The sequence below is a fragment of the Caretta caretta genome, chromosome 6 (assembly GCF_965140235.1).
Source record: "Caretta caretta isolate rCarCar2 chromosome 6, rCarCar1.hap1, whole genome shotgun sequence".
NCBI lineage: Eukaryota > Metazoa > Chordata > Testudines > Cheloniidae > Caretta > Caretta caretta.
Genome location: NC_134211.1, coordinates 89,557,099 through 89,582,763, shown reverse-complemented (window position 1 = coordinate 89,582,763; position 25,665 = coordinate 89,557,099). Strand labels below are relative to the sequence as shown.

The 25,665-nt window shown below is 47.3% G+C and overlaps 1 protein-coding gene across 7 annotated transcripts in view; it reads right to left on the bottom strand.

The window, feature by feature from the left end:
• Positions 1 to 5,704: 5,704 nt before the first annotated feature.
• TTLL5 (tubulin tyrosine ligase like 5) overlaps positions 5,705 to 25,665 on the bottom strand; it is a 216,119-nt gene continuing 196,158 nt past the window's right edge. For 6 of the 7 annotated variants that reach the window (XM_048855536.2, XM_048855538.2, XM_048855539.2 and 3 more), the window contains one exon: positions 5,705 to 6,300. In XM_048855536.2, coding sequence (XP_048711493.1) covers positions 6,260 to 6,300 — 41 coding nt within the window. In that variant the 3' untranslated portion in view covers positions 5,705 to 6,259. Of the gene's footprint in view, positions 6,301 to 10,410; positions 10,436 to 25,665 lie in introns of those variants that run through there. The other variant, XM_075129784.1, reaches the window with a different exon arrangement.

The following is a 25,665-nucleotide window of genomic DNA, read 5'->3' as shown; positions in this document are numbered from 1 at the left end:
TCTGTGCTGACTGTGCTCTCCACTGGCCCTAGCTATTCAACAGGCACATGGGAAAACAGTGTACCACCCCCACCCCGTGTGTGTGAATTGGAGTGTGCTGCTTCCCCATTCTGGTCTCCTGCCAACAGACTTCAGTGCACAAAGGAAATGAGATTACATAGAAGAAAAAAGGAATAAAAGGCATAAATTCACACAAACCTTTGTCTGTTTCACTGAAAACAATATCAGCTTTGCTCCAACTCACTAAGTTTCAGATCTCTCTGACTTTTCTGTGTTGCTTTTGACATCTTCCATTCTTCAAGTTCACAAATCCCTTTCTGTACTTTCTGGCTGCCACTAAACTGTCTTGTGTCTGCCCGAGGTACTCATCCCATCAGAGGCAGAGAATACAGGGGACCTCGAGCCATCACTTGGACTGCAGCCTAAAACAGCCGTGGCCTCCCATGGCAGTTCACTGTTGTCAATGGTTTGTGATGACAGATTTTGATGGTGGAGCTGGGTTCTCAATGCAGGACAGATTCCATAGCACTGGGAGAGCTGGAGAAACTTCTGGGGACGGTTTCACTATACAAAAAAGGTTTCTCACTTATTAAAAGGATATCTGCAAGATTTAGCTCCTGGAATCTGTATTAAGGGGCTTACCTATCTCCACCACCTCTCCACAGGTGATGTCAGGCAGAAGGATGGCTCAGATAAAAATTCAAGAGGTCATTGCTGCTAGTGCACATGGAGCCCACGAGGGTGACAAACTCAATCCATACACAATGCAGAACAACAGTAACTGAGAAGGCACCTAGCTGACAAGAGCTCCAGGAACCCATCTTAATGATCTTTATATAGCAGCACCAATTAGACAAATTAGGGAGGGGAAAACATACTCCTTGACTCAAAAAAAAAAAAAAAGTTAGAATTTTAAATTGGAGCCCTTAGAATGGGTTACCCAAAAGCTGAATAAAATGAGTCACTAACATGCACCTATGATTCTTAGTAAAGGAGCAGCTGGGCTTCCAGGTGGCTGCTTTGCAAATCTCTTCTATAGTTTCCATTCCACTTTCTCTCCTGGAAGCAACCTGAGCCCTGGCCCAAAGGACTTTTACAAAGGACCCCTTCTCAGAGTGATGCTTCAAGAACAGGGGAACAAATGGAGAAGTCAATACTTCACAAGCTGCTTTGCATTTCTGTGCTGCTACAGAACCCACAGAAAGAATCAGCTAATCTGAAAGACTTTTGTCTTTTCTAGGTAAAATGTGAGAGGCTTCAGGTCATGTTGCACGAATGTAGGATCCTTTCTTTGTCACATCCTGAGTTGCTCTGAAGGAAAGGAAACAAGGGACATCTTTTGCTCAGTGTGAAAGCTCGGATATGTCTTGGGAATGCAGCTGAGCACAGGAAGAAAGGCAACAAATTGAAAATGGCATCAAATGGTTGTGATTTCTCCTAATCTTCTAGCTGATCGAACTGTAACTGAAAATGCTACCTGTGTCCACAGATTTTAAAAGAGGATGGCACTGTATTCTGGCCACCTTGGGCTCCTCCAGGGAGGTGGGCTTGCATGGAATTTAGACTTCAGGTGCTTGGCTGCTTTTAGAACACTTCTAAGTAGGGGATGAGGTTGCACAGGGAAGGTGGCATTATATCTGAGAGAACTAAAACACAGCAGCCAGGTCCTTTCAGGTACTAGGGCTTTTCTTTAGGCTGCATTGGAAAAAATATTTTAAAATCAGGTATTTAGCACCGAAAGAGGGAACTAACTCATAAGGAGAAGGCTTTTCAGATTAGGTTGTACTTGCCATTGGTTGCTTGTGTTAAAGACTTAAGAAGAGTATTAATGTCTGAGTCAGGGAGAACTTGGCACTTCAGGGTCAGTCTCTCACAAGCTATATCCATAAGAAAAGGATGTTCTTATCATCGTGAATCAGTTCCTATTGATTAAGAAATGAAGAGTCCAGGGCTTGGCTAAGGACAGTTGCACACACAGGCTGTTCCATGGCTAACCTGGAATTATGAGAATCCACTTCATCTTGTCCCTTTGTACTTTTCTCAGCACCTGGGGAATGAGGGGGAAAGGAGGGAAGGTTCACAGCAGGCTGCAATTTCAGGGAACAAAGAATGTGTCTATCCTTAGTGCAAGGGGCCCCTATATCTGCGGCAGAACTGAGGCACTTTACAGCTGTGGCTTGTGGCAAACGTGTATTATTAGAATTTCCCACATCCTGCACATCTGGTGAAATACTTGTGGATTGAAGCTCCATTCCCTGTGATATATGCTGGAACTGCTGAGCCAAATTGCTCCGATGCGGACTTTCTCAGCTATGTGGACGGCTGTGAATGTCACAACATTCTCTTCTGCCCATTTCAGCGTGGGTTGGAGAAGGGCTACAATGTTCCCCCCGCCTCTATACATGTGGTAAGACATCACCACAGCATTGTCTAGATGGACTGATGCAAAAAAGTGTAATGTAGAATGGCTTGTGATGCAGAAGTAGCAGGTGAACTGCTTTCATTTCCAGTCTGCTCTTATGAAGATGCTTCTGGTTTTTTGAGCACTTATCTAATTCATACGAACTCTCTTTGCAAGGAAACTGGCATCTGTCATTACAATGGTCCAGGCAAGATGTGAGCATGCAAATCCCTTGAGAAAAGTAGCAGGCAATGTCTCACCAGAGCAGAGATTTCCTGACATTCTTCTGGAAGGGTTTTCTTCTGCAGAAATGAAATTAGTCCTATTGTGAGAGCAGAAGAAAGTAAAGATTTTCTGTGAGCCAAGGAGCTGCAGGACAGCATGGTACTTAGAGGATGTCCTGGTCACTAGTGAAACAATATTCTAGGGCCTTTCATGAGACAAATATCTGTGGGCTTTCCAAGTGATGAAACAGGCTTGTAAAGGGACAAGATCCTCTGATCCTCCAGAGTGCGCTCAAGGATTTATGATAAAGCCGATGGGTAAAAGAAGATAAAATTTTCTGAACCACAACCAGAGCCTTTGGAAGAGATTGACTTATCAGTTATCTAAATATGACAGAACTTAATCCCTTTCGCAGTGAAGGGCACCTGCTACCATACTATATTATTACCATTTATTATTTGCATTGCAATAACACCAAAAGACATCAATTAGAATCTGGACCCCTTTGTGCTAAGTGTTGTACAAACACATAGGAAGACACAACCCATGTCTTGAAGAGCTGGAAATGAGTGTAACAGACAATAGAAAGGAAGGGGAAGGAGGACAAAGGAAATGGTGATAAAATCTGACTGTAGCATACCTTAGCAATAAACACAATCTGATGATTATATATCATTTTAAAATAATTTTTATTTTTGACTAATTCCAACTGCCTTCAGCCCAGCATCATTAGTTGGCTACAATCAGAATCTTTGTGAAAATGTACAGAGCCATGACTTATGGCAGAGCCGGCTGCTATTTTCATTCTTAGGTAATTCTCATGAGATGCTTGTGATAGGTACATGGAAACATGAGTTTTGCAGGTCTGTGGATGTTAAGAATTCTCCAGCTGATATTAGGCCAAAGAGATTCCATTTTGAATTTCTGGTACTACAAACAAGAGAGAAAATGCTTTCATCTAGCTGTCCTCAACAGACAGGAAGATTGGCACAACCATCTGAGAGGTGCTGGGTATATTTGCTTACATCATCTCCTTTTTGAAAGGTCAGAGGCATAAAGAGAGAACGTTTCTTAAGCCTGAGGAAAGTGAGGCAAATTCTATCTGTTAACCATTTGAAATGATGGAAGGAACTAATTTGTCTGGTATTTTCCCTGTCTGAGAAACTAGTTAATTCTATCTCCAAAGGAATGCGGGGGACATGGCTGCAGGAAGTCAGTAACTGGATTTGTTAGTATAAGGATTTGCCCAGGGACTTCCTCCTGCCCTTCGGTAGCTATTGTAGTATCCAAGCTGTGGAAATTAAGTCAGTAAAGTAAATGTTCCTCTTAAGGAGTTTGTTGGCTTTGGGGCAGAAGTGTACTGAGCTTAGGAACCTGTCATCTCTTTGCCTTCTTTAAGGCCAATTCCATTTTTTGTCTGAACAGGTCAGATACAGAAGTTTCCCCTTTCCAAGGAACATCATACTTCTGAGAGAACATTGTACTCTTGGCATGGATTTTTAGTGAGGAGGCCCAGATATCACTCTTCTCCTTAGGAAGTCTATCTGTTTCACTGAATATAACCACAAAGCTTTCTCCCCAGGGTTTTCCCAAACATAAGCAAATCTTCCCTTTAGATTGAAAACAGTGGGTAAAACCCTTTTTGTAAAGGTCAGGAATATTCTTTCACTGTGAAGTAGCAGGTGGGAAAGAATACTCTAACCAGCTCAGAACCTTGAGCACTGCAGTTCTATGGCTCATGTACTATGCATTAAAACTCCTCAAGGAGGCAATTTCAAAACTCCTCAGGGAGGCAATTTCAGAATCTGACTCTGAAGAGGATGAAAAACTTTCTCCTCCTCCACCGAAATTCCAGGGGAGATGGACTTGGATTTCTCTTTGGCTTCTCAGGGAAGAAAGGTCTCTCAGGCTTCCTTACATGACAGCTGGGCTCTCTGCTTTGTTTGTGAGAGGGCTTCTTGCTCTTGTGGCGTTTAGTAGAGGACTAACCTCTATGGTTAGGCTGAGTGGCAGGGAAGCTGTAGAGATTCTGATTTCCCTGAGGCCTAACCGAGGTAGCCTGCTAGCTTCTGATCAGAAATTAAACAGGCAGAGGAGGGAAGGGTCACTTGCACTACTAGGCTCTGCAACCAGTTGATATGAGAGCTGGAAGTCTGTTCTCACACATTACAGGCACATGCCATCTGCTGCTGCCAGTTGCCATTACAGATACAGCAGTTGAAGTGGACCCTCTTATTAATCTTTGTTTTTCCATTTTTCCAGGCATTGCCTGAGGGGTGAACATCAGCAACCTCTCCTCACTAAGGCAGAGTGGAAATCAGGTCTTGAGAGCACTAGCAGCAGGGACGCCAAGTGGCAGGAAGACTTCTTTCTTCTGATATATCCTTCATCCTGTCCATCACTTGTCTGCCAGTCACCTGAGGAGGACCTAGTAGCACTGATTACTGGAACTACAGTGTGTACTGCAGGAATGACATGGAGGCAAATGTAATTTGGAAGGAGAGAGACCAGATCCTAGCAGCCTGTTCAGTGTGGGGTCCAATGTAAACATTAGGAGCCTGTGTGTTGTTCGGGAACATGGTCTGTTATAATTGTTCCATTTGGCTGTTTGACAGGAGAAAGAATATGGAAAATATGTGAAAAACTTATTGGTTATTTAATGAACCTAGAAACTGAGCAGGGCCTGACGATATTTTCTCTGCATTTTAGGGAGCAGCACGTTTTTAACCCAATGCAATCTCCAGCTGCTGATGCACTCCTCTAACACAGGCAGAGTTATCTTCATAGCACTAGCCAAACTTTGACTGGAGTGGTGCAACAAGCCACTGCTGCAGCTGACAGAAACCACCCGTCTCTTGGGCTTCAGGTCTGGTTCTAGGAACATCAGCCAATCATGAAAAAGTTTAGAAAGCAGAAATAAATGGGAGGAGAAAGTAAAATACAAAAATAAGCCACACCAAATAGAAACATCCAGCAATGAAACAACACGACATTACAGTCAGATTTTAAAATACTGCCCAAAATAATAAAGGAGCAAATATTGATTGGGTGTAAATTAATAACTGAAAATACAAACCATACAACCAAAATGAAATTACTTTATTCAAACTGAGTATTTCCATGGCTTCCTGCCAAAATTCAAGATGACAGCCAATGAAGATATCTCTCGTCACATGGTCTGTCTTCTGTCATTGGTTGTCATGTGGTGTGAGCAGTGCTCATAGAGGGCAGAGAACTGCGTCTGTTACAGGATTAGGATGGGCTGAAATGGCTGAGTGGATGAGGCTTCATGTTCAAACTTAGATCTTGGGAAGCATTATGCAGACAGCTAGAGGCCTCTGTCTTATGTGAGAGTCTCTATGGCTGGTGGGTGGAAGGAGGTGTGGGAGAGGAGAAGGAATCCTGGGGGCTCAGCAGCAGAAGCTCTGAGAGGGAATGGTGCCCCTTAGCTCGGAGCCTTACCACTGGTTCCCACAGACACGCAACTTCTCTCCTCTCCTCAGAAAGTACTTTGGAATGTGCAGCAGAGCCTCACTGTCAACCTCATCTGGGTGTTAAAGGGATGGTGGTGTGATGAGCAGTCACTGCTGCTTCATCCCTTGCCTTGAACCCAGGAGCGGTGCACTGGGCTTCTCACCTGGTGCCCAGGGTTAATCCATCACTGCGAGTAGGAGCTGGAAAAGACACAAAGCAAAGCCTGTGAGTGACCTCAGAGGGGAGTGTAAAACACCACTACACTGACCCAGTGGCTGCAGAAGTAATTAGTACTAGAAATTTGGAACTCCCTGTCAGACTGCAAACCACACTACAGCTACACACAAATGCATAGATCAATATGCTAAGCCCATATGAATGAGCTAACAGCTTAAAAGCCATAAATACTTCTCACCATCCCCTGGATAATAACTACCCCTTCAGCTGCTTATGACTGGCTCTCTGCCTGACCCATCTGCTCCTCACAACATCCTCCCACAGTCATGCTACTGAGTCTTCTTTTTCCTCTTCAGTATATTTGGTGTCTTCTGTTCTGTATCTTTTGCTCCCTTGCTTGCTGGTCAGGAACCTCTAGCCCCTCAAAAGAAGGAGCTGAGGGGCTCGTTGCTGCAGGGGGTGAGCTCTCTGAATGAATAATTTGAGGGGTGGGAAAGGATTTTTTCCTTCCCGTCTGTTCAAAATGGAGTTTAATCCTGAGCTCTGCATTTTCCCACTTTGGCAGGTTTAAGGCAAAACTCTGTCATTTTCACTTCTTTTACTTAAAATTTTTTATTTGATGTTCATTTAAAAAAAAAATCCAGAACGCCTAGCAATGCACCATGTTTGTTTTGAATAGGTCATGTTTTTTGGTTATTCAAGTGAGCAAAACTTTTCCTGTATATTTAGGAAATCAGTTTGCTCTTAGACTTGAACAACACTTACTGGGAGCTGTGTTTATTAAAAATAAATGCACTTGGAACCAGAATGCCAACGATGTGCACTTGGACTGGCTACTGGTCCAGAAATCTGCATCCAGCATCCTATTGTCACTCTGAATTCACCTGCCATATTAATGCCAGTGCAATGGAAGGGAAATGAAGTCACACAAGCCATCCATCCAACCTCGCCACTCATCCTCCTGCTCCACAGAGATTCCCTGGCCTCTCTTTCCCCATGTAACCCTATAACACAAGTGGCCCTTCCACATATGCTAATATGAGCTGATATTTCACAAGTTCTTTGTGCCTGGATGTCTTGAAGGCTCATGCAGGGAAGGGCATTCCTAGGCATATGTGGAAATTGATGAGTCCCTATCTTCAGAGCAGCTGCTGGGCACTACTGCAATACAAATATTAAACAATCTAAGTAAATCCACGGGTCATTCCCCTTTCAGGCTGTTGCTGGCCTGTTCACCAACCTCAAATGGGTGCTGGGTGACGAAGAGGGACAGATTTCTTGTTAGCCAAAGGAACCTTAGAAATAGGCTTGGAATGAGATTGTCTCAATCCCCAGACTATGATGATTGAGTCTCTTTCCTCAGAAGATTCATGGGACTGAGTCACCATGTATAACAGATTGAATCCCCTTATCCTCCACTTCCCAGGAGTTGTTAGAACAAAAGTCTGTCTGGCTATCTATCCCGGTACTAGTATGTCCTCCATGACTGTAACATCTGAGCACTTCATAAACATTAATGAATTTATCCTCAGAGCACTTCTCTGCAACAAGGAAGTTGCATCTCCATTTCACAGCTAGGGCACTGAAGCAAAAGGCCATGTGATTTGCCTAAGATAACACAGTGAGTCTGTGGCAGAGCTAGGAAACCAAATCTCTTGAATTCTAATCTTAAACACAAGACCTTCCTCCTTCCTACAAGGGCTGATAACCCTAGAAACTCATCTCTCTTGGCTCCATGCAAAGGGACTTTCCAGTCTTACAGTGCTGTCCATGCTTCCCTTGGTAATGTACAGCTTGAGTCTGAAAGGAGGTAAATTGATACACTTAATATATATCCTAGAGTGGGTGACATTAGCAAACAGGGACAGCTGACAAGTGAAGACCAACCTGCCCCCTTCCCCACCTTTTCTGGTCACAAGTCCAATTTGGCTTGCTGGACTATGTAGGCTCAAGAAAGCAACAGCTCCATGTCACAAAACCCTACCTGGGTGGGTAACACAAAAGAGCTGCCCACAACTGTAAGCATTTGAGTGAAATCTCCCTGCATGAAAAGGCTGATGAACAGCCTCATTAGGAAGGAGAGACAGGCTTGGGGAGGCCAGTGTGACCCCTGCTGTCTCCCCCACGCCACAGAAAAGACAGAGATTTACCTTCCCATCCAACACCACTACAAAGTCCCTGTGCTCTGGATAAACCCAGATCTGTTTTCCCTTATTCACGCCCCGCTCTGGCACTTCGAGTGCAGAAGGTGAAGGCCTGCAAGGATTCTAAAAATTAATACTGGCAACTCCAGGCTGGTATTAAACTCCCAAGGTTATAGCTTTTCTCTGACCTTGGATGGGTAGATTCTGCCACCACCCAAGTGCAACCCCCTCGCCTTCCCCTTTTGAGAACCCAGGAAGGAGCACTTAGGAATTCCTTCCTGTGGGGTACCCTCAAGCCCTTTCACCCCCCCTCCCCCAGGAAGAGCTGAGAAAGAAAACAAAGGAAATCAGCTGTTGCCACCAGCTAATTAAACAACATGTGCACAAACCTCTTAGGACACAAAAAAACCCAATCCTGTTCTTAAAAAAGATAAATTTTATTAAAAACAAAAAGAAAGAAAATACATCTGGAACTTAGGCTTTTTGCTAGGTCTTAAAAAAACAATTACAAAAATTAAGCATCAAGATAGCTCTCTTGAGGTTCAGCTTAAAGGTTACAAGCAAAACAAAAGCATTTAGGGGTTAGCACAGAGGAGTCCAGAAGCCAATAAGAAATAACCCTAATCGTGTCTTTCTAGACATTCCTGATCTACCTACATATCTGGAGTTCACGAGTAGTTCTAGGTATGATTTGATGATTTTTCATACCTAGTTTAAAGCTTTTTAGATCATAGTTTCAGCCCTGTCCCTGCTTTGTCCTCTCTCTCCAGAGAATGGCAACAGACAGACAAAGGGGAAGTTTTCCCCCAATTTTAAAAAGTTCTAGCCTTCCCATTCGCTTTTTTGGTCAGGTGCCCACTCCCTTCTTTTTACCTATGGGCTTTTTTTAACCCTTTACAGGTAAAGCCAGTAGAGAACAGCAACTAACAGGGATTTTATAGCTACTGGCTGGCTGGGTGTCCATAAAAGGGAGCAACCTCCCTCCCCTTCATTTATCACAACTACAAAGTCCTTGTGCTCTGGATAAACCCAGATCTGTTTCCCCTTATTCACCTCCCCACTCCCCAGGTTGTTTACTGTAGTTGCTTCTCCCTGCTCTGGCTCTGTCCTTCCCCCCATTCAATTTCCATGAGTCTTGCCACACTCTAACCTATTCACCCTAATTTTTTGGCCTACATTTCTCTATTGCAAACCAAGAGTAAATCAATGCCACAAAAAGACATCCAGTTCAGTGGAGGGGCAGAGTCAATTCCTGTATTGGTAGCAAGGTACCAAAGGACCAAGTACAAGACAGTAGAAGTAACGGAAGGTTACTCACCCTGTGCAGTAACTGAGGTTCTTTGAGATGGTTGTCCCTGTGGGCGCCCCACTTTAGGTGAATCTCTGCCCCTGCACATGTAATTGGAGATTTTTAGTAACAGTGCCTGGTTGGGTCACACATGCGTCGTCTCCATCTCACATTGCCTCAGGCAGTCACGTAACGCTGTGTGACCAACCCTTCCTGGATTCCTTCTCTACTGCAGAGTCTCTAGTGTGAAAAAACTCCAAAGTAGAGAGGAGGAAGGAGGGTAGTGAAGCACCCACAGGGACAACTACCTTGAAGAATCTCAGTTACTGCAGAGGATGAGTAATCTTCTCTTCTTCATTAAGGAGTGTCCCTGTGAGTGCTCCACTTTAGGTGACTGTAGAGCAGTGCCCCTCTGTGGAAGGGAGGGGCTTCAGAGTTGCATGGTGGTTGATAAAACTGTAAGTCCAAGTAGAGCATCTGATGCCGAGTGTTGGTCTATGGCATAGTGTTGTGTGAATGTATGTACTGTTGCCCAGGTGGCTGCTTTGCAGATGTCCATTAAAGGCACATTATTGAAGAAGGCTACTGACATAGAGAAAGTTCTGGTGGAATGAGTGTGGGTCCCTGGTGGGGGTTGTATCTGATGATGGTAATAGCAAAAGTCAATGCAGCCGGGGATCCATTTTGACAGCCTTTGTTTGGGTCTGGTGTCTCCCTTAGATCGTTCTGTGATGGAAGAAATAACTTTGGTGACTTTCTGAAAGACTTTGTCCTCTCAATGTAAAAAGCTAGTGCCCTATGGGTGTCTAGGGTATGAAGCGTTGCTTCTTGTTTGTTCCCATGAAGCTTTGGGGAAAACAATGGGAGATGAATGGGATGATTCAAATGAATGATTAAACTATTTCAAAAAGAAAAGGAGTACTTGTGGCACCTTAGAGACTAACCAATTTATTTGAGCATGAGCTTTCGTGAGCTACAGCTCACTATTTCAGGTAGAAACTTGGGGTGTGGTCATAGGGTAACTTTATTTTTTAAAAATATTGTGTATGGGGGATGTGCCATGAGGCCCCCCAGTTCTCCCACTCATCGGGCTGATCTGATAGTGACAATGTAGGCTGCCTTCATCAAGAGGTAGAGAAGTGAGCATGTTGCTAATGGTTCAAAAGGGGGCTCCATAAGGCATTGCAGCACCAGATTGAGGTCCTATGATGGAGTGGGGGCTTGTATTTCTGCATAGAGGTTATGAAGACCCTAGAGAGAACGTTTAATGGTAGGGTGGGTGAACATTGAGAACTCATGCACTTTGTGGTGGAATGTCGTGACTGCCCCAACGTGTACTTTGATGGAGCTCATTGAGAAACCTGATTTCTTGAGTTCTATTATGTAATCCAATACCACTGGTAAAGGAGAGGTACTTACCATTGTTTGCCTATACTGCCATCATGTATAGAATCTCTTCCATTTGTGAAGGTAGGTATACCAGGTAGTAGACCTTCTGCTGTTTAAAAGAATGTTCCTTTCCTCCTAACAGTCATTTCATTGTCTTGGAACCATGGAGTAGCCATGCCTTCAGGTGGAGTCTTGCTAGGTTCAGATGGTAGACCCGGCATGCACCCAGAGACAGGACATGAGGTAGAAGTGGAAGAGTGTGTGCTGGGCACATAAGCCATCTTCAGGAGGTAAGGAAACCATGTTCGCCTGGGCTACGTAGAAGCTATCAAGATGACTCTGGAGTTGTCGGTCCTTATCTTGTGTATGACTCTGGCTAGGAGAGAGGTTGGAGGGAAAGCATACTGTTAATGTGTATCCCATTTGAGGAGAAAAGCATTGCTGAGAGATCATGGTCCCAGTACCACTCTGGAGCAGAAGTAAGGGCACTTGGCTGGTTTGTCGCAAAGAGATCTATAGTTGGGAACCCCTAGCATCTGAATATGCTCTCAAGTACCCTGGTGTTCATTTCCCACTGGGAAAATGGGAAAACCCATTTCCCACTGGGTCCTGGGAAAATTTTCTGCTCAGTGCATCTGCTGTGGTGTTTTGGCATCCTGGTAGGTAAGAGGTTGAGATGTCAATGTTGTAGCGGATGCTCCAATTCCATAGTTGCATCACTTCTGTGCACAGGGAGTGTGACTATGCCCCTCCTTGGTGGTTTATAAAAGACATACAAGTAACGTTGTCCATCAGCACTTTTATAGCCTTGTTCTTGATCAAGGGTAGGAAGTGTGAACATACATTGCAGACTCCCAATGAACTCCAGTCTCTGTATGGGTGTGAAAGTTGATTTTTGTTTGTTTATCTGTAGACTCAGCTATGTGAAACAGCTACTGTCTTTTGGATAGGCCCATCATTGGAATATTGATTGTGAGACTCTGTTCTTCAGTTCCCATTCGTGATACTGGGAAAATTGTCTGCTCAAGGTGTCTACTGTTGTGTTCTGGCAACCGGGGAGGTAGGATACTGAAATGTGTATGTTATGGTTTATGCACCAGTTCCAAAACTTCATGGCGTTTCTGCATAGGGAGTGAGAGCGGGATCCTCCCTGTCAATTTATATAGAACATGCAAGTGATGTTGTCAGTCATCACGCATACTGTTTTGTTCTTTATCAATAGGAGGAGGTGAAGACAGGCATTGTGAACTGCGCATAGTTTGAGGAAGTTGATGTGTAACTGAGTCTGCGTAGAAGACCATCTCCCTTGAATTGTATGCTGATTCAGGTGGGTGCTCTAGCTAGTCAACAAGGCATATATTGTAATTAGCATGGATGCTGGATCCTGGTGAAAGAGGATCCCTGTACATACATTATCTGGTTGTGTCCACCAGTGTAGGAATTCCTTGATTTTTGGTGGCATTGTTCAAGCTGAGTTTGTTTGGTACATTCACGGAACATAATTAGCCCTGTAGGCAGCACATGTGCAGTTGTGCGTGTCTTAGCACAAAAGTGATGGTCACCATATGACTCTATAGCTGTAGGCAGGTATGTGCCAATATCTGTGGGCTGTTCGTGACTACTGAGATAAGGTTGGTCAGTGTCATGAATCTGTTAATCGGTAAAGATGCCCTGGCCTCTATGGAATCTACGTGGGCTCTGATGAAGTCCAGTTGCTGTACCGGAAATAGGGTTGATTTTTGTTCATTTATCTGTAGCCCTAAATTCTGGAAGAGATGGATTGTCCTTTTGATTGTTTCTGATCGAGAGGGGCCTTTGAGTAAGCAGTCGTCCAGATATGGAAATACAGTAACTCCTCACTTAACGTTGTAGTTATGTTCCTGAAAAATGCTACTTTAAGTGAAATGATGTTAAGTGAAACCAATTTCCCCATAAGAATTAATGTAAATAGGGGGAGTTAGGTTCCAGGGAAAATTTTTTTGCCAGACGATAGACATTATATACATATACAGTATAAGTTTTAAATAATTTTACTCACCAATGATGATAGTGCAGCTTGGTTGAGGCAGGGGTGTAGCGGGATGGGGTGGGTGGAACGGGGCAAGCCCCCATGCTCTGACCCCACTCCCCGGCAGGAGCACTGAGCGGGGCGAGCCAAACAACCTTATAAGGGAACATTGCACGACTTTAAATGAGTATGTTCTCTAATAGATCAGCAACCTAATAACGAAACAATGTTAACTGGGACAACTTTAAGTGAGGAGTTACTGTATTATAATCCCTTGTTTGCGCAAATGTGTTGCCACTACTACAAGGGTTTTTGAGAAGACTCTCAGTGCAGCGGAAAGGCCAAATGGTAGAACTCTGTATTGGTAGTGGTCACTTCCCACTGTGAACCGGAGGAACCTTCTGTGAGCGGGATGTATGGTGATGTGGAAGTAGGTGTCTTGTAGCTTGAGGGTTGAGAACCAGTCCCCCCTTTCCAGTGCTGGTATTACTGTGGTCACTGTGACCATCTTGAATCTCTGGGCTTGTACAAACTTGTTGAACTTTCTGAGATCTAGAATGGGTCTCCATCCTCCATTTTTCTTCTGGGTTAAGAAGTAATACGAGTAGAATCCCTTCCCCATGTGTTGTGTAGGAACTAGTTTCATGGCACCTAACTGTAGAAGATGGTTTACTTCTTGTTGTAGCAGACGCTCATGAGAAGGGTCCCTGAAGAGGGACGGGGAGGGCAGTAGGGTGTGTGGGCAGGAGGTGAAAGGGATGGCATAGCCTGATCTTATGATCTCTAAAACCCATTGGTCCATAGTGATTGATGCCCAAACATGGTAAAAAAGGCGTAATCGCTGGCCAAAGACCTGGTTGGTATTCGCGCTGTCAGGTGAGGGAGGTCATTCAGACCCTCGACCAAATTTTCAAAATTGTTGCTTGACTGATGTGGATTATGACATACAGGACTGGGTTTGAGAAGCTCCATGTCTCTGTGACCTTTGTGTCTTTAGGAGTACAGTCATTGCTGTTTGTGCGGAAACGAGGTGTCTCTGCTGCGTTGATATGGCTGGTAACAGCTCTGTTTTGTCACAGGTGTATATATCTTGAATGTATGGAGAGTCACTTGGGAATCTTTCATCAAGGAGAGGATCTTGTTGGTTTTGGCAGAGAAAAGTTTTTCTCTGTAGAATGGAAGATCTCCAATTTTTACTTAAGAACATAAGAACATAACATAAGAATGGCTATACTGGGTCAGACCAAAGGACCATCTAGCCCAGTATCCTGTCTTCCGACAGTGGCCAATGTCAGGTGCTTCAGAAGGAATGAACAGGTAACCATCGAGTGATCCATCCCCTGTCACCCATTCCCAACTTCTGGCAAACAGAGGCTAGGGACACCATCCCTGCCCATCCTGGCTAACAGCCACTGATGGACCTATCCTCCATGAATTTTATCTACTTGGATGTCTTTCAGAATTCCTGAGGATTGCAGCTATGATGCCCTGCACATTACCACGCTTTGACCTTTCCCTGTGTGGATTGGGAGGCAGTAAGCCACCATAGATCCCAGTAAGGCCACTGTGGTGGAAATGGCACAGGTGGCGGCATCCATGGGTATCCGTACCATCCTTGAGTTTCAGGTCTGGAGTGGTATTCCTGGTGTTCTGGTGGACCTGGTCTGGTAGCTGTGTGGATAGACAAGGAGTGATGGAAGGAGTAGATTTCCCCTTTGTCATCATCATCCTCATCACTGGATAAAGGAAGAGCTGATCTGGGTGGTGTGGTATGTTGGCACGGTACCGCACATGCTGGAGTAAGGTTGGTGCTGAGGAGGCCAGAAGATCTTTATGGCGAAGAAACTGCTGCAGTACCAAGAACATCAGCACCGAGGAGAGTGTTGTCAGCGATATCAATGCCTTTACTGCAGTTGTCGGTGCCGCGGGTCGTGCACTATGCGCTATGGAGGCAGAAGGTGGAGGCATAGACTATAGCGCTGTTGAGATGCTTGGTGCCACATGTTTGAGCGGCTCCAGCAATACTAAGGCAGGGAAGTTAGGTTTCCCTTTTTTGCCTTTTTCTGAGCCAACCCACTTAGGATCTTTTGCTTGCGCAGTACCCATGGTACCAGATGGTCCTGTTACTTCCAAAGTGGATGGCTCTCGGTGCAGTTAGTGCCGATGTGGTCTGACAGGTCGGGAAATCTCTCTTTTTGGTGGGTTCTCATGATAGTGATGTGAAAGCCTGTTTCTTTGTTGCCTTTTGGGGGGAGGTGCTCCTTGCTCTGAGAGGGTAATGAGGAACCTCTTTCCAACATTGTCCTTAGAGACTGTTGTCCAGGAGGAGTCTGTGATCCAGGATTGTATGCCAGGCAGAGAGACTTCTCCCTCATGATGCGTTTTAGCTGTAGGTCTCTTGACGTCCAGCATAGGCTTTTAAATTGTGGCAGTGAGAGCACTTTTGTGAAATGCATGTCTCACCAAGGCAGTGAACACACTCTGAATGCCAGTCCAAGACTGTGATTGACGGCCAGCAAGTAAGACAACGTTTAAACCCCAGGGAACTGACCATGCCGCTTAGAATAGGGTCTCTCCCGGGAGGGAGGGTAACTATACTATGCTAAAGGGCATACTAGTAACTAGAACTTAAACACCTAAGATAAGAATCTTTTTTTAAGAAAAGAAAAATAAATGGGGAAGAGGTAGAGTAGTTAACTATGAACTAAATAACTGGGTTATGAACTGCTAAAGTTAGAACTAGACTAAAGAGAAAGCTCAGAGGCACCGCCAAGTGCTCCATCTCAAGCCGAGGGCAGTAGAGAAGGAACGGGTGGGGCAGGGGTTTGGTCGCACAACTCTATGTAACCGCCAGAAGTGGTGCGAGATGGGGAAAGCGCATGTGTGACCAAACCAGGTACTGCTACTAAAAATCTCCGATTACAAGCACAGGGGCAGGAGCTGCGGAAGCTCCCTAAAAGGGGGGAGGCACTGGTGCCCTAACTGTGGCCCTGCTCCTCATGCCATCCCTTCCCCCGAGGCCCACCCCCACGCTGCCCCTTCTCCCGGAGCCCCCCCCCTCGTGCCGCCCATTCCCCAAGGCCCCACCCCTGTGCTGCCTCTTACCCATAGGCCCTGCTCACTTGCTGCCTCTGCTTCCCAAGACCCCGCCCCCCACTCGCTCCTCTCTGCCCCCTCCCTGTCATGACTGGTAAAAAGTGCCCTCCCACTTTTAAAAGTGATGGGGCCATGGCCCTCAGCTCCTCCTGTTCTGGCACCCCTGCACAGGGGTGCAGATTCACCTAAAGTGGAGCACTTACAGGGACACTCCTCAAAGAAGAACCAGGGGATCATATGAGTTCTCCAAATCTTTGCACGACTGATCCTGAAGGGCATCTCCAAAAAGGTGAGATCCTGGGTAGAGTCCCCACCACCTCAATACTGAGAACTGGCAGAGTTCAGCCAACTGCAGGGCAACCCTCACCCTCTGCCTGCCCTCCACACCATTCTTATTCTGAAGGCTCAGACAAGAGGTCACTGCCTCTCCAGCTTATGAATTTTCTTCTAGGCTTCTACAGTTCAGGCTAGGTTCCAAGTCAGTTTTAAACAGGGGACCTGATTTAAGAGACCATCCCCTCCTCCCTCTCCTATTTCTCCAGCCCCATGTCTGAGCAGACCTGAAATGCTCCCCAGGCTTGGACTGGCCCCTCATTAGCATTCAACCAGGAGATAACAGAAACAGCTTCTTCCTCTCATAAAACAAAGGCACGAGAGGTGCAAGAGGCAGAACAGTCTCACGAGTTTAGAAATAAGTGTATTTTTGTTTCATTAGAAGTAAGCCCAGCCCCTCAGATCTAGCTGAGAGGTGACGGCTGAGTTTGACATTATCCTGTTAACATCATCTGAGGAGGGCTTAGAAAGATGCTGCCTTCAGAATGGAGTTTTAGATTATGTTGGGATTAATGAGAGTTCCCCATACAACTCAGATAGGTGAATAAACACAGAAACAATTGTAATCTGTTAGTTTTAGAGCTCCACGTTCATTGTGAAGCTCTTGTAATGTACATCGCTAGGCCTCTGATGTCTGCTCACTAATAGTCACTCTGCCCTCCTCCATGCAACCATGTGAAATCGACTAAGAGAAAAGGTGTCACACTACCACCTCACGCCCTTCCAGTCCCTCTGCACTGGTATCAGGGGCTCAGTCTCTGCACTGCTCTGGGCCAATAATCCCACAACTACCTGTACCAGGATCAACAGTGACTCCGGCTCTCCATCTGCCATCTTTTCATGACTGTGGGAGTCAGCTGCTGCCCTATGGCCCTGAGATTGTAGGAAGGGGACTGAAGGGAGGGAGGCGGCCCTGGATAGCTTTGGGATGCTTCAGAGGACAATGGTTTTAGGAGGATATTTCTTGGAACAGATGTGAAACCAAATACTCGCCATCACAGCAGCCCTCCATCTTCTCAAAAAGGGAAATGTAACAGTGGGATTCACCTCCCTTCACCACATCAAGTCCTGCTTCTTTCCAAATTCCTATGACACAAGGCAGATTGTGTTTCCTGCTAATCCCCTTTTGGCAGCGCTGTAGGAAGGGGGCACCATCGAAAGGGCAGAAAGAGGTACTCACAGAATGTCATAACCATTGGTGGCACAGGCTGTGAGCAAGGTGGAGGGTTCTGCTGGGGCAGCTTTGGTCCATGTGGAAGATGCTGGGGTTCTGACCACTGCTCCCTTTAAACAGTCCAGTAAGTTTATCAGATAGCTAGCCTGTTCTGAAAGGATTTATGGGGACGTGTTTGCATTACTATATTCCTGTGCTAGGGTTAGTGGTCAGGTGTCATCAGAAGCAGTTCGCTGGTGCCATGAGGTATTTCACACCCTGAACAGCCAGGCCAGTCTGAGGCAGAGGTCACTCAAGGTGCCCATTTGAAGTTACTTTTCAAAGTCAAGACCACATGTGCAGTCAGTCACAGAAACAAGAGAGAGCCAGAAGGGTGGCAATGAAGAGTGGAATTAACGGGATTAGTGGTATGGAGGACAGGAATCAGCAACAGAGTGTGGAAACCTGAGTGAGTCCTGTTCCCAGCTGCTACTGCTGAAGGATTTGGACAGATTCAGCTGGTCTTACTACACTGACTGTAACTGTAGCCAAGGCTCCCCTGGGGGCTGTGTTATCAACATAAAAATAAATACATTGGTGCTCAACAACCCATCGCCTTCTCAGGCTGCAGAGAAGCCTGAGAGAAGCTGAGGGATCCTGGACAAGGGCAGCAGCTGGGAATCTCACCTTACTGCAGCAAATGCCCAAGTGACTGATACACGCTGTGCACACTAGCCTCCCCATTTATGCTACATTTCCTGTCCTTGTCCTCTATGGTCCCAGGGAACTGGGACCTGCTACCTAGTGATACAAGAATTTCCCACCTCCAGGACAGTTTCTGTATCTATACCTGGGCAAACAATGTGAAATAATTTTTAATTAATCTGCATCTGTTGTGTTCACACCCTTTTTGTATTTGTCTGAAAGTTTTTCACTAGCACAAATGCTAGTGTAAAGTGAATTTTAAGCCTGCACATTTGAATACCCGAGGAAAGCAATTTTTAAACTCTTTTTCCCTGAATATGCACACAAGAAACTGGATGATAAGGTGACACTTATCCAATCAGGAAGCAGATACAGCACCATGTGTGACTTATGTGGCCAACCCCTACTAAGCAACTCAACTTCAATTTGATATTTCATGTAGTAAGCCATAAATGAAATTAATGGGAAATGCCATCAAATCTGGATAATAATAAAAAACCTGGAAAAAAATCACCATCTGTCTGTTGATTTTCTGCAAAGTGAAAAATTCTGGGGCTGAGCTAGACTGATCACTGACTCTGAAGAATCAAACAGCAATAGTCCTAAAAGGTGCCTTCTCTCACAACTAGCTGGCAAGAAGACTCCATCCTCTCTTCTAAAACACCTAGCCATGGTGGTTTACACATTCATCACCTTCAGGCTAGACAGCTGTACTTCTCTCTTCCTCAACCTAAAGAAGAAATTTATGAAGAAACTACTGATAATGTACCGGGTAGCAGTCTGTCTCCTAAATGGATTAGGTCCAAGACAGCATATCATGCCAGTACCCCTCAACCGGCATCAGCTCCCCGTGCGCTTAGGGATCCAATTCAAAGCCCTCAGTGATATGGGTGCATTTTATCTCAAAGACTGACTCTCCTTCAGGAGGGCCCCTGCGCCGCCCCATGCAGCTGAATACTCTGGCACTCAGATATTCACAGCTGGGGCCAGATGAATTTCTATAGTATAGGGGTAGGCAACATACGGCATGCGTGCCAAAGGCGGCACGCGACCTAATTTTCAGTGGCACTCACACTGCCCGGGTCCTGGCCACTGGTCCCAGGGGCTTCGCTGCTGGCCTGGGGTACTGGCTGCTGGCCCCCTGCCTGCTGGGGTTCCGTCCAGGGCCAGTGCAAGGATGTTTGGCACCCCTAGGTGAAACTTCCACCTTGTGCCTGCCCCCCAGCCCTGCGGCAGCTCCCCGCACCCCCCCCTCCGCCCTGAGGTGCCCCCCCCACGGCAGCTCCCCGCCGCCCCTTCCTTCCTTCCTTCCCTCCCTCCCTCAGCCCGGGGAGCCGTGTGGCAACTCCCCGCCGCCCCCTCTCCCCCTCCCTCCCCTCGGCCAGGGAGCCATGCGGCAACTCCCCACCACCCCCTCCCTTGGCCCGGGGAGCCGTGTGGCAACTTCCCTTGGTGGCCCCCCCCTCGGCCCAGGGAGCCGCGTGCAGCAACTCCCCGCCGTGCGGCAGCTCCCCTTGGCCCGGGGAGCCGTGCGGCAACTCCCTGCCCCAGCTCACCTCTGCTCCGCCTCCTCCCCGAGCACGTCGCCGCTTCTCCCGCCTCCCAGGCTTGCGGCACCAATCAGCTGTTTGGCGCGCAAGCCTGGGAGGGAGAGAAGCAGAGCGGGACAGTGTGCTCAGGGGAGGAGGCGGAGCAGAGGTGATCTGGGGAGGGAGCGCAACTGTGCACAGCCCCCCTTTACTTGCTGCAGCCGGCCCTCCCCGTGCCCCCATGCCCCAGCTCACCTCAGCTCCACTGCCTCCCCAGAGCGCGCTTTTGGCTGCCCCAACCTCTTACTGCACCGGCCCTGGTTCTGTACGCCGGCCCTGCTCAGCCCACTGCCGGCCCCAGGTCCCGGCCACCGGTCCAGGGGGCTCTGCTGCTGGCCTGGGGTTCTGGCTGCTGGCCCAGGGCTCTGCAGCTGCCTCCAGATGTGGCCCACTGGCCCCAGCCTGGGGCAGTGAGGGGTGCAGACAGGGGCAAGGGGGAACACAGCTCATCGCCCCCACCTTAAAAATTGTTCCAGCGCCACTGTGCTGGGATATTTTTAAGTCCGGATTTGCTGCTTATCACGCCACGTGGAACAGCGCACTGCGTTTGACGCTGAGATTAGAATGTAAATGCAAGAACTGGAATCAGAATTTTCTGACAGATTTCAAGATTTCCAGCCATTTGGCCCAGTGCTTTCTTTTCTAATTAAACCTGAAAAGTTCAACGAAGCAACTTGGATTTGTCTGTATTTCAGTGGATGGGTGTTGAAGATTTCAAAATGCAGCTCGTTCAGTTAAAAAGCTCAGAATTGTGGGCATCAAAGTTTGGAGATCTGCGGAGTGCACTTGAAGCTACCGAGAGAGATCATGGGGCCTCTATTCTGACCTGCTGGATGTCCCTGCCAGTGAAATTTAACTGTTTGAAGAAAATTGCGTTTGCAATGCTTTCAGCATTTGGATCCACATACCTGTGTGAACAGGTATTTTCACACATGAAACCTGTCCCTCTCGGAGCTGGTTAACAACTGATCACTCAGAAGCCTGTGTGCAGCTTAAAGTATCCAAATACGTGCCAGACACTGGAAAACTCAGCAAGGAAAAGCAAGGGCAAGGATCACACTAAACTGATAAGATCTGCATTTTAATTTAATTTTAAATGTAGCTTCTTAAACATTTTAAAACTTCCATTTTCAGAATGGAAAAGCACGTTCCTCAGTGCTGCAGTGCTACCTGCCTCCTTGCCTGTGTTCAGAGGCTAAAAATTCCCGGGGGAAAAAAGAGACACCTTTTACACCAGGGAAATCTCTTTTTCCCAACATAGGCGCAGAAACAATTTATAATTCCAGGTACTGTGTCTCTACAAAGGCGTGGAAAGTAAAACATTAAGATATGGAAAAGAGTGTGCCCCACATGCCTGATATTGTAAGTTTCTTTGATGGAAACCATTACTGGATGAACAGGCCCTCAGAAGTGACTGGCTCAGATTGAGTAACAAACTGACTAGCCCATAGCTTTGTGGCTTCATCATCTGGACACAGCCAGCTTGAACTCTGTGCCTGCCCCAAAGGCCATTCCTGGAATTGAATAGCTTCACCATAAACTTCAGCACAGGCCATTCACTCAGCAAGCAACAGCCAGGCAGCCTCAGGAGGATGTTATTGCTCTTCTTAATCCCCTGTCTGATTACTTCGCTAGCACACATTGTGTTAAATTCCATTAGGGAGAAAACAGCAGTGGAATAGTTCTCTCTAGGGACCCTCAGTCTAAGGCAGGGTGAATCTAAACTTGGTTCATATAGAGGGACTAGAGTTTTCTCCGGTGGAACTGGTAATATAGTAATGGTTGCCCATATGGTCTGATTTTCAGAGTTGCGGGGCACCCACTACTTTCATTAAAGTCAATGCGGTAGGCGGGGGGCTTGTGGATGTACAACACCTGAGAAAATCAGAAGAACTAGAGGTTAAGATTCCCAATCTGCATTGGTTGCTTGGTTCAGAACCTTGGGTAGTGTCACAGCAGAAGTGACACTCACCTTGTGCTCCGATCTACTATCACGAGTTCAAGTCAGGCTCACAGCATCCATAAAAAACAGTTACTCACCTTTCGTAACCGTTCTTCGATATGTGTTGCTCATGACTATTTCATTCTAGGTGTGAATGCTTGCCACATGCACCAGTGCCGGAAGTTTTTACCCTCAGTGGTATCCGTTGGGGACTGGCTCTGGCGCCCTCTGGAGTAGCGAGCATATGCGCCGGTATAAGGGCGCCACCAGCCCCCTCCCTCCCTCAGTTCCTTCTTGCTGGAACTCCGACCGAGGGAAAGGAGGGTGGGTCATGAAATGGACATGAGCAACACATCTCGAAGAACAACAGTTACGAAAGGTGAGTAACCATTTTTTCTTTGAGTACTTGCTCAATACCCATTTGATTGTAAGTGACTCTCAAGCGGTACCTTCGGAGGCGGGTAAGAGTTCACGGACGTGTCGATTGCAACACAGTTCTGCCAAATCCAGCATCATCCCTGGCTTGCCATCAGCTAGATGGCGTAATGCATCGCGAAAGTGTGTACCGATGACCACGTCACAGTTCTACAGATGTCCTGGATGGGGATATGGGCCAGCCAAAGATGACTGATCCCTAGTAGAGTGAGCCTTCACTATCGGTGAAGGCACAGTCTGCATCAACTCGTAACAAGTATGGATGCAGGTGGTGATCCAATTCGAAATCGTCTGAGAGGACACCAGAAAGCCCTTCATCCTGTCAGCTAATGTGATAAAGAGCTGGGTCGATCTGCGGAAGGGCTTGGTGCGCTCCAGGTAGAAAGCTAGGGTGCGCCTGACATCTAGAGTGTGCAGACACTTCTCCTCATTGGTTGTGTAAGGCTTTGGACACAACACCGGGAGGAAGATATCCTAGTTGACACGGAAGTGCGACACCACCTTTGGCTGGAAGGCCAGCAGATGCACCTTGTCTTTTTAGAACACTGTATACGGGGGCTCCAAAGTGAGGGCTTTAATCTCGGACACTCGTCTCGCTGAGGTAATGGCTACAAGGAATGTGACCTTCCACGACAGGTGCAAGAGAGCAAGAGGTCAGAGGCTCAAAAGGAGAACTGGTGAGCCTGGAGAGGACCAGGTTGAGATCCCACTGGGGAACCGGATCTCATAAGAACGTAAGAATGGTCCTACTAGGTCAGACCAAAGGTCCATCTAGCCCAATATCCTGTCTTCCGACAGTGGCCAGTGCCAGGTGCCCCAGAGGGAATGAACAGAACAGGTAATCATAAAGTGATCCATCCCCTGTTGCTGATTCCCAGCTTCTGGCAAACGGAGGCTAGGGACACCATTCCTGCCCATCCTGGCTAATAGCCATTGATGGACCTATCCTCCATGAATGTATCTACTTGGACGTCTTTCAGAATTCCAAGATCCATGCACTTTGTAACCACTCTTGGCGCCATCGCTAGGCCAAACAGGAGCACAGGGAACTGGTAGTGTATCTGACTGATCACAAACCATAGGACTCTCCTGTGGCCGGGATATATAAAAATATGCATCCTTCAGATCGAAGGCAGCATACCAGTCTCCAGGAAGGGAATGATGGAGGCCAGGGAGACCAGGCATAACCTCAACTTTTTGAGGTATTTGTTGAGGTTCTGCAGGTCTAGGGTGGGGCATAGGCCGCCTTTGGAATGAGCAAATACTGGGAGTAAAAACCTCTCTCTCTTTGTTCCGCAGGAACTTCCTCTACTGCCCCCAGTTGTAGGACGCCTTGTACCTCCTGGCTGAACAGGTGCTCGTGAGAAGGATCTCTAAAGAGGGACAGGAAAGGGGGGTGGGAAGGAGGGACAGAAATTGGAGGGTGCACCCCACTGGCACTGTACTGAGGACCCAGTGGTCCGTAGTTATGGCAGTCCCAGCGGGGAGGTAAGGTAACAAATGGTCAGAAATATAAAGGGTGAGATAGATCCTGGCTGCAGGCTGGGAGGTTGTACCTTCAAATGATTTCTTGTTCTTAGGAGGGGCGTGGCTCGAGCCCGAATGAGACCCCACTGCCAACGGTTGACCTTGGCGATGTCTATATCCCCTGCTCTTTCTGCGGTATGGTTCTGTTCTGGCCGAGCTCGTGAACCTCTGTGTGTGCTGAGGTTTAAATCTCTTCCTAGCATGAGCTGGGGGTTACAGGCCAGGCGAGAAAAGAGTGGTCCTAGAGTCTTTCAGGCCATGTAATCTGTGGTCCGTTTGTTCAGCAAACAGGGCCAAGCTGTCAAATGGGAGATCCTGGATAGATTGTTGGACTTCCGCTGACAGGCCAGATGATTGCAGCCACGACGCCCGCCTCATTGACACCGCCGACACCATGGATCTGGCTGTGGAATCTGCCATGTCTGAGGTGGCCTGGAGGGAGGCTCTTGCAATTTCTCTATCCTCATCTAATATGGCATTGAAATCCTGCTTAAAGTCCTGCAGGAGCGAGTCAGTAAACTTGGCCGTGGATTGCCATACATTAAAATGATATCTGCCGAGCAGGGCCTGGTGGTTTGCAATGTGAAACTGTAGGCTGGCTGTAGAATAAATTTTCCTGCCGTACAAGAGTCACTTCGCACCTTTATTCTTGGGGGTTGAGCTAGGCCGATTCTGCCTGTTGCACTTGTTGGCTGCCACGACTGCTAGCGACCCGGGGGTGGGGTGCGTGTACAAATAATCGAACCCTTTTGCAGGGACACAATACTTGCACTCTGCCCTCTTGGACATTGGTCGCAAGGATGACAGGGTCTGCCACAGGGCTTTTACGATCTTGACCACCCATCATGGACGGGAAGGGCCACCCATGGACGGGGCCGCTGTGGCCAGCATGTCAAATAGGGAGTCCGCTGGTTTGAACATCTCCTCCGCCTTCAATCCCAGGTTTGCTGCGACCCATTTAAGAAGCTCCTGGTGGGCTCTGACATCATCTTGAGGCACCATCTGCAAGGGGCCTGCTACTTCCTCATCAGGTAATGAGGAGGAGGAGACCAGCCCAGGGTGAGGGGCGGCTTCCGTGTTCCTTGCCTGGGGAGCCACATGTCCTGGAGGGAGTGGTTCCTGGGCCCCTTGGCTTAACCCAACATCCAAGCTCTGGGGTATAGGGGGGTGAGACACTGATGTTGAAGGTCTTTCTGATGCTTCTGAGACTGACTGGTGGGTCTGAGGACTCCCAGCTTACGAACGTGCTCATGGGTTATACCTCTAGCAGGGCCCCAGCCTTTGATCCTGTGGCCAAGTACTTGTAGACTGGCCCTGGGGAAAACCTGCTGACTGCAAGTGGTGTTAGGTCTCTGAGGGCCAGCAACTCCTCACTCTCAGAGCCTGAGGAGGCATAATCTTCCTCAGGTGACCAAATTGGCATCACAATAAGGTAGACTTCCCTGCTGTATCTGGCAGCCTTGCACCTGCCATTCGGGGAGCGGTACCAGGAACCTGCCGAGTCATGTTGCGTATCCAGTGACCAGCAGTATTGTGCATAGGCCCGGTAATAATGTGGGGAGTGATATCACTTGCTCCGAGGACGGTGTGCAGGCTCTGGTGACCAGGACCGGGAGCACGGGGACCGTCCATGATGCTCTGATGATCAACGACCAGCGTTGGGGCTCTGGCAACCGGTGTTGGGACAGTGGTAACTGGCAAGGTTTGGAGGAGCGGTGCCAGGACTCCTGAGAGCACCAAGGAGGCTCTGGTGAGCAGTGCTTGGGAACTGGTGAGCAG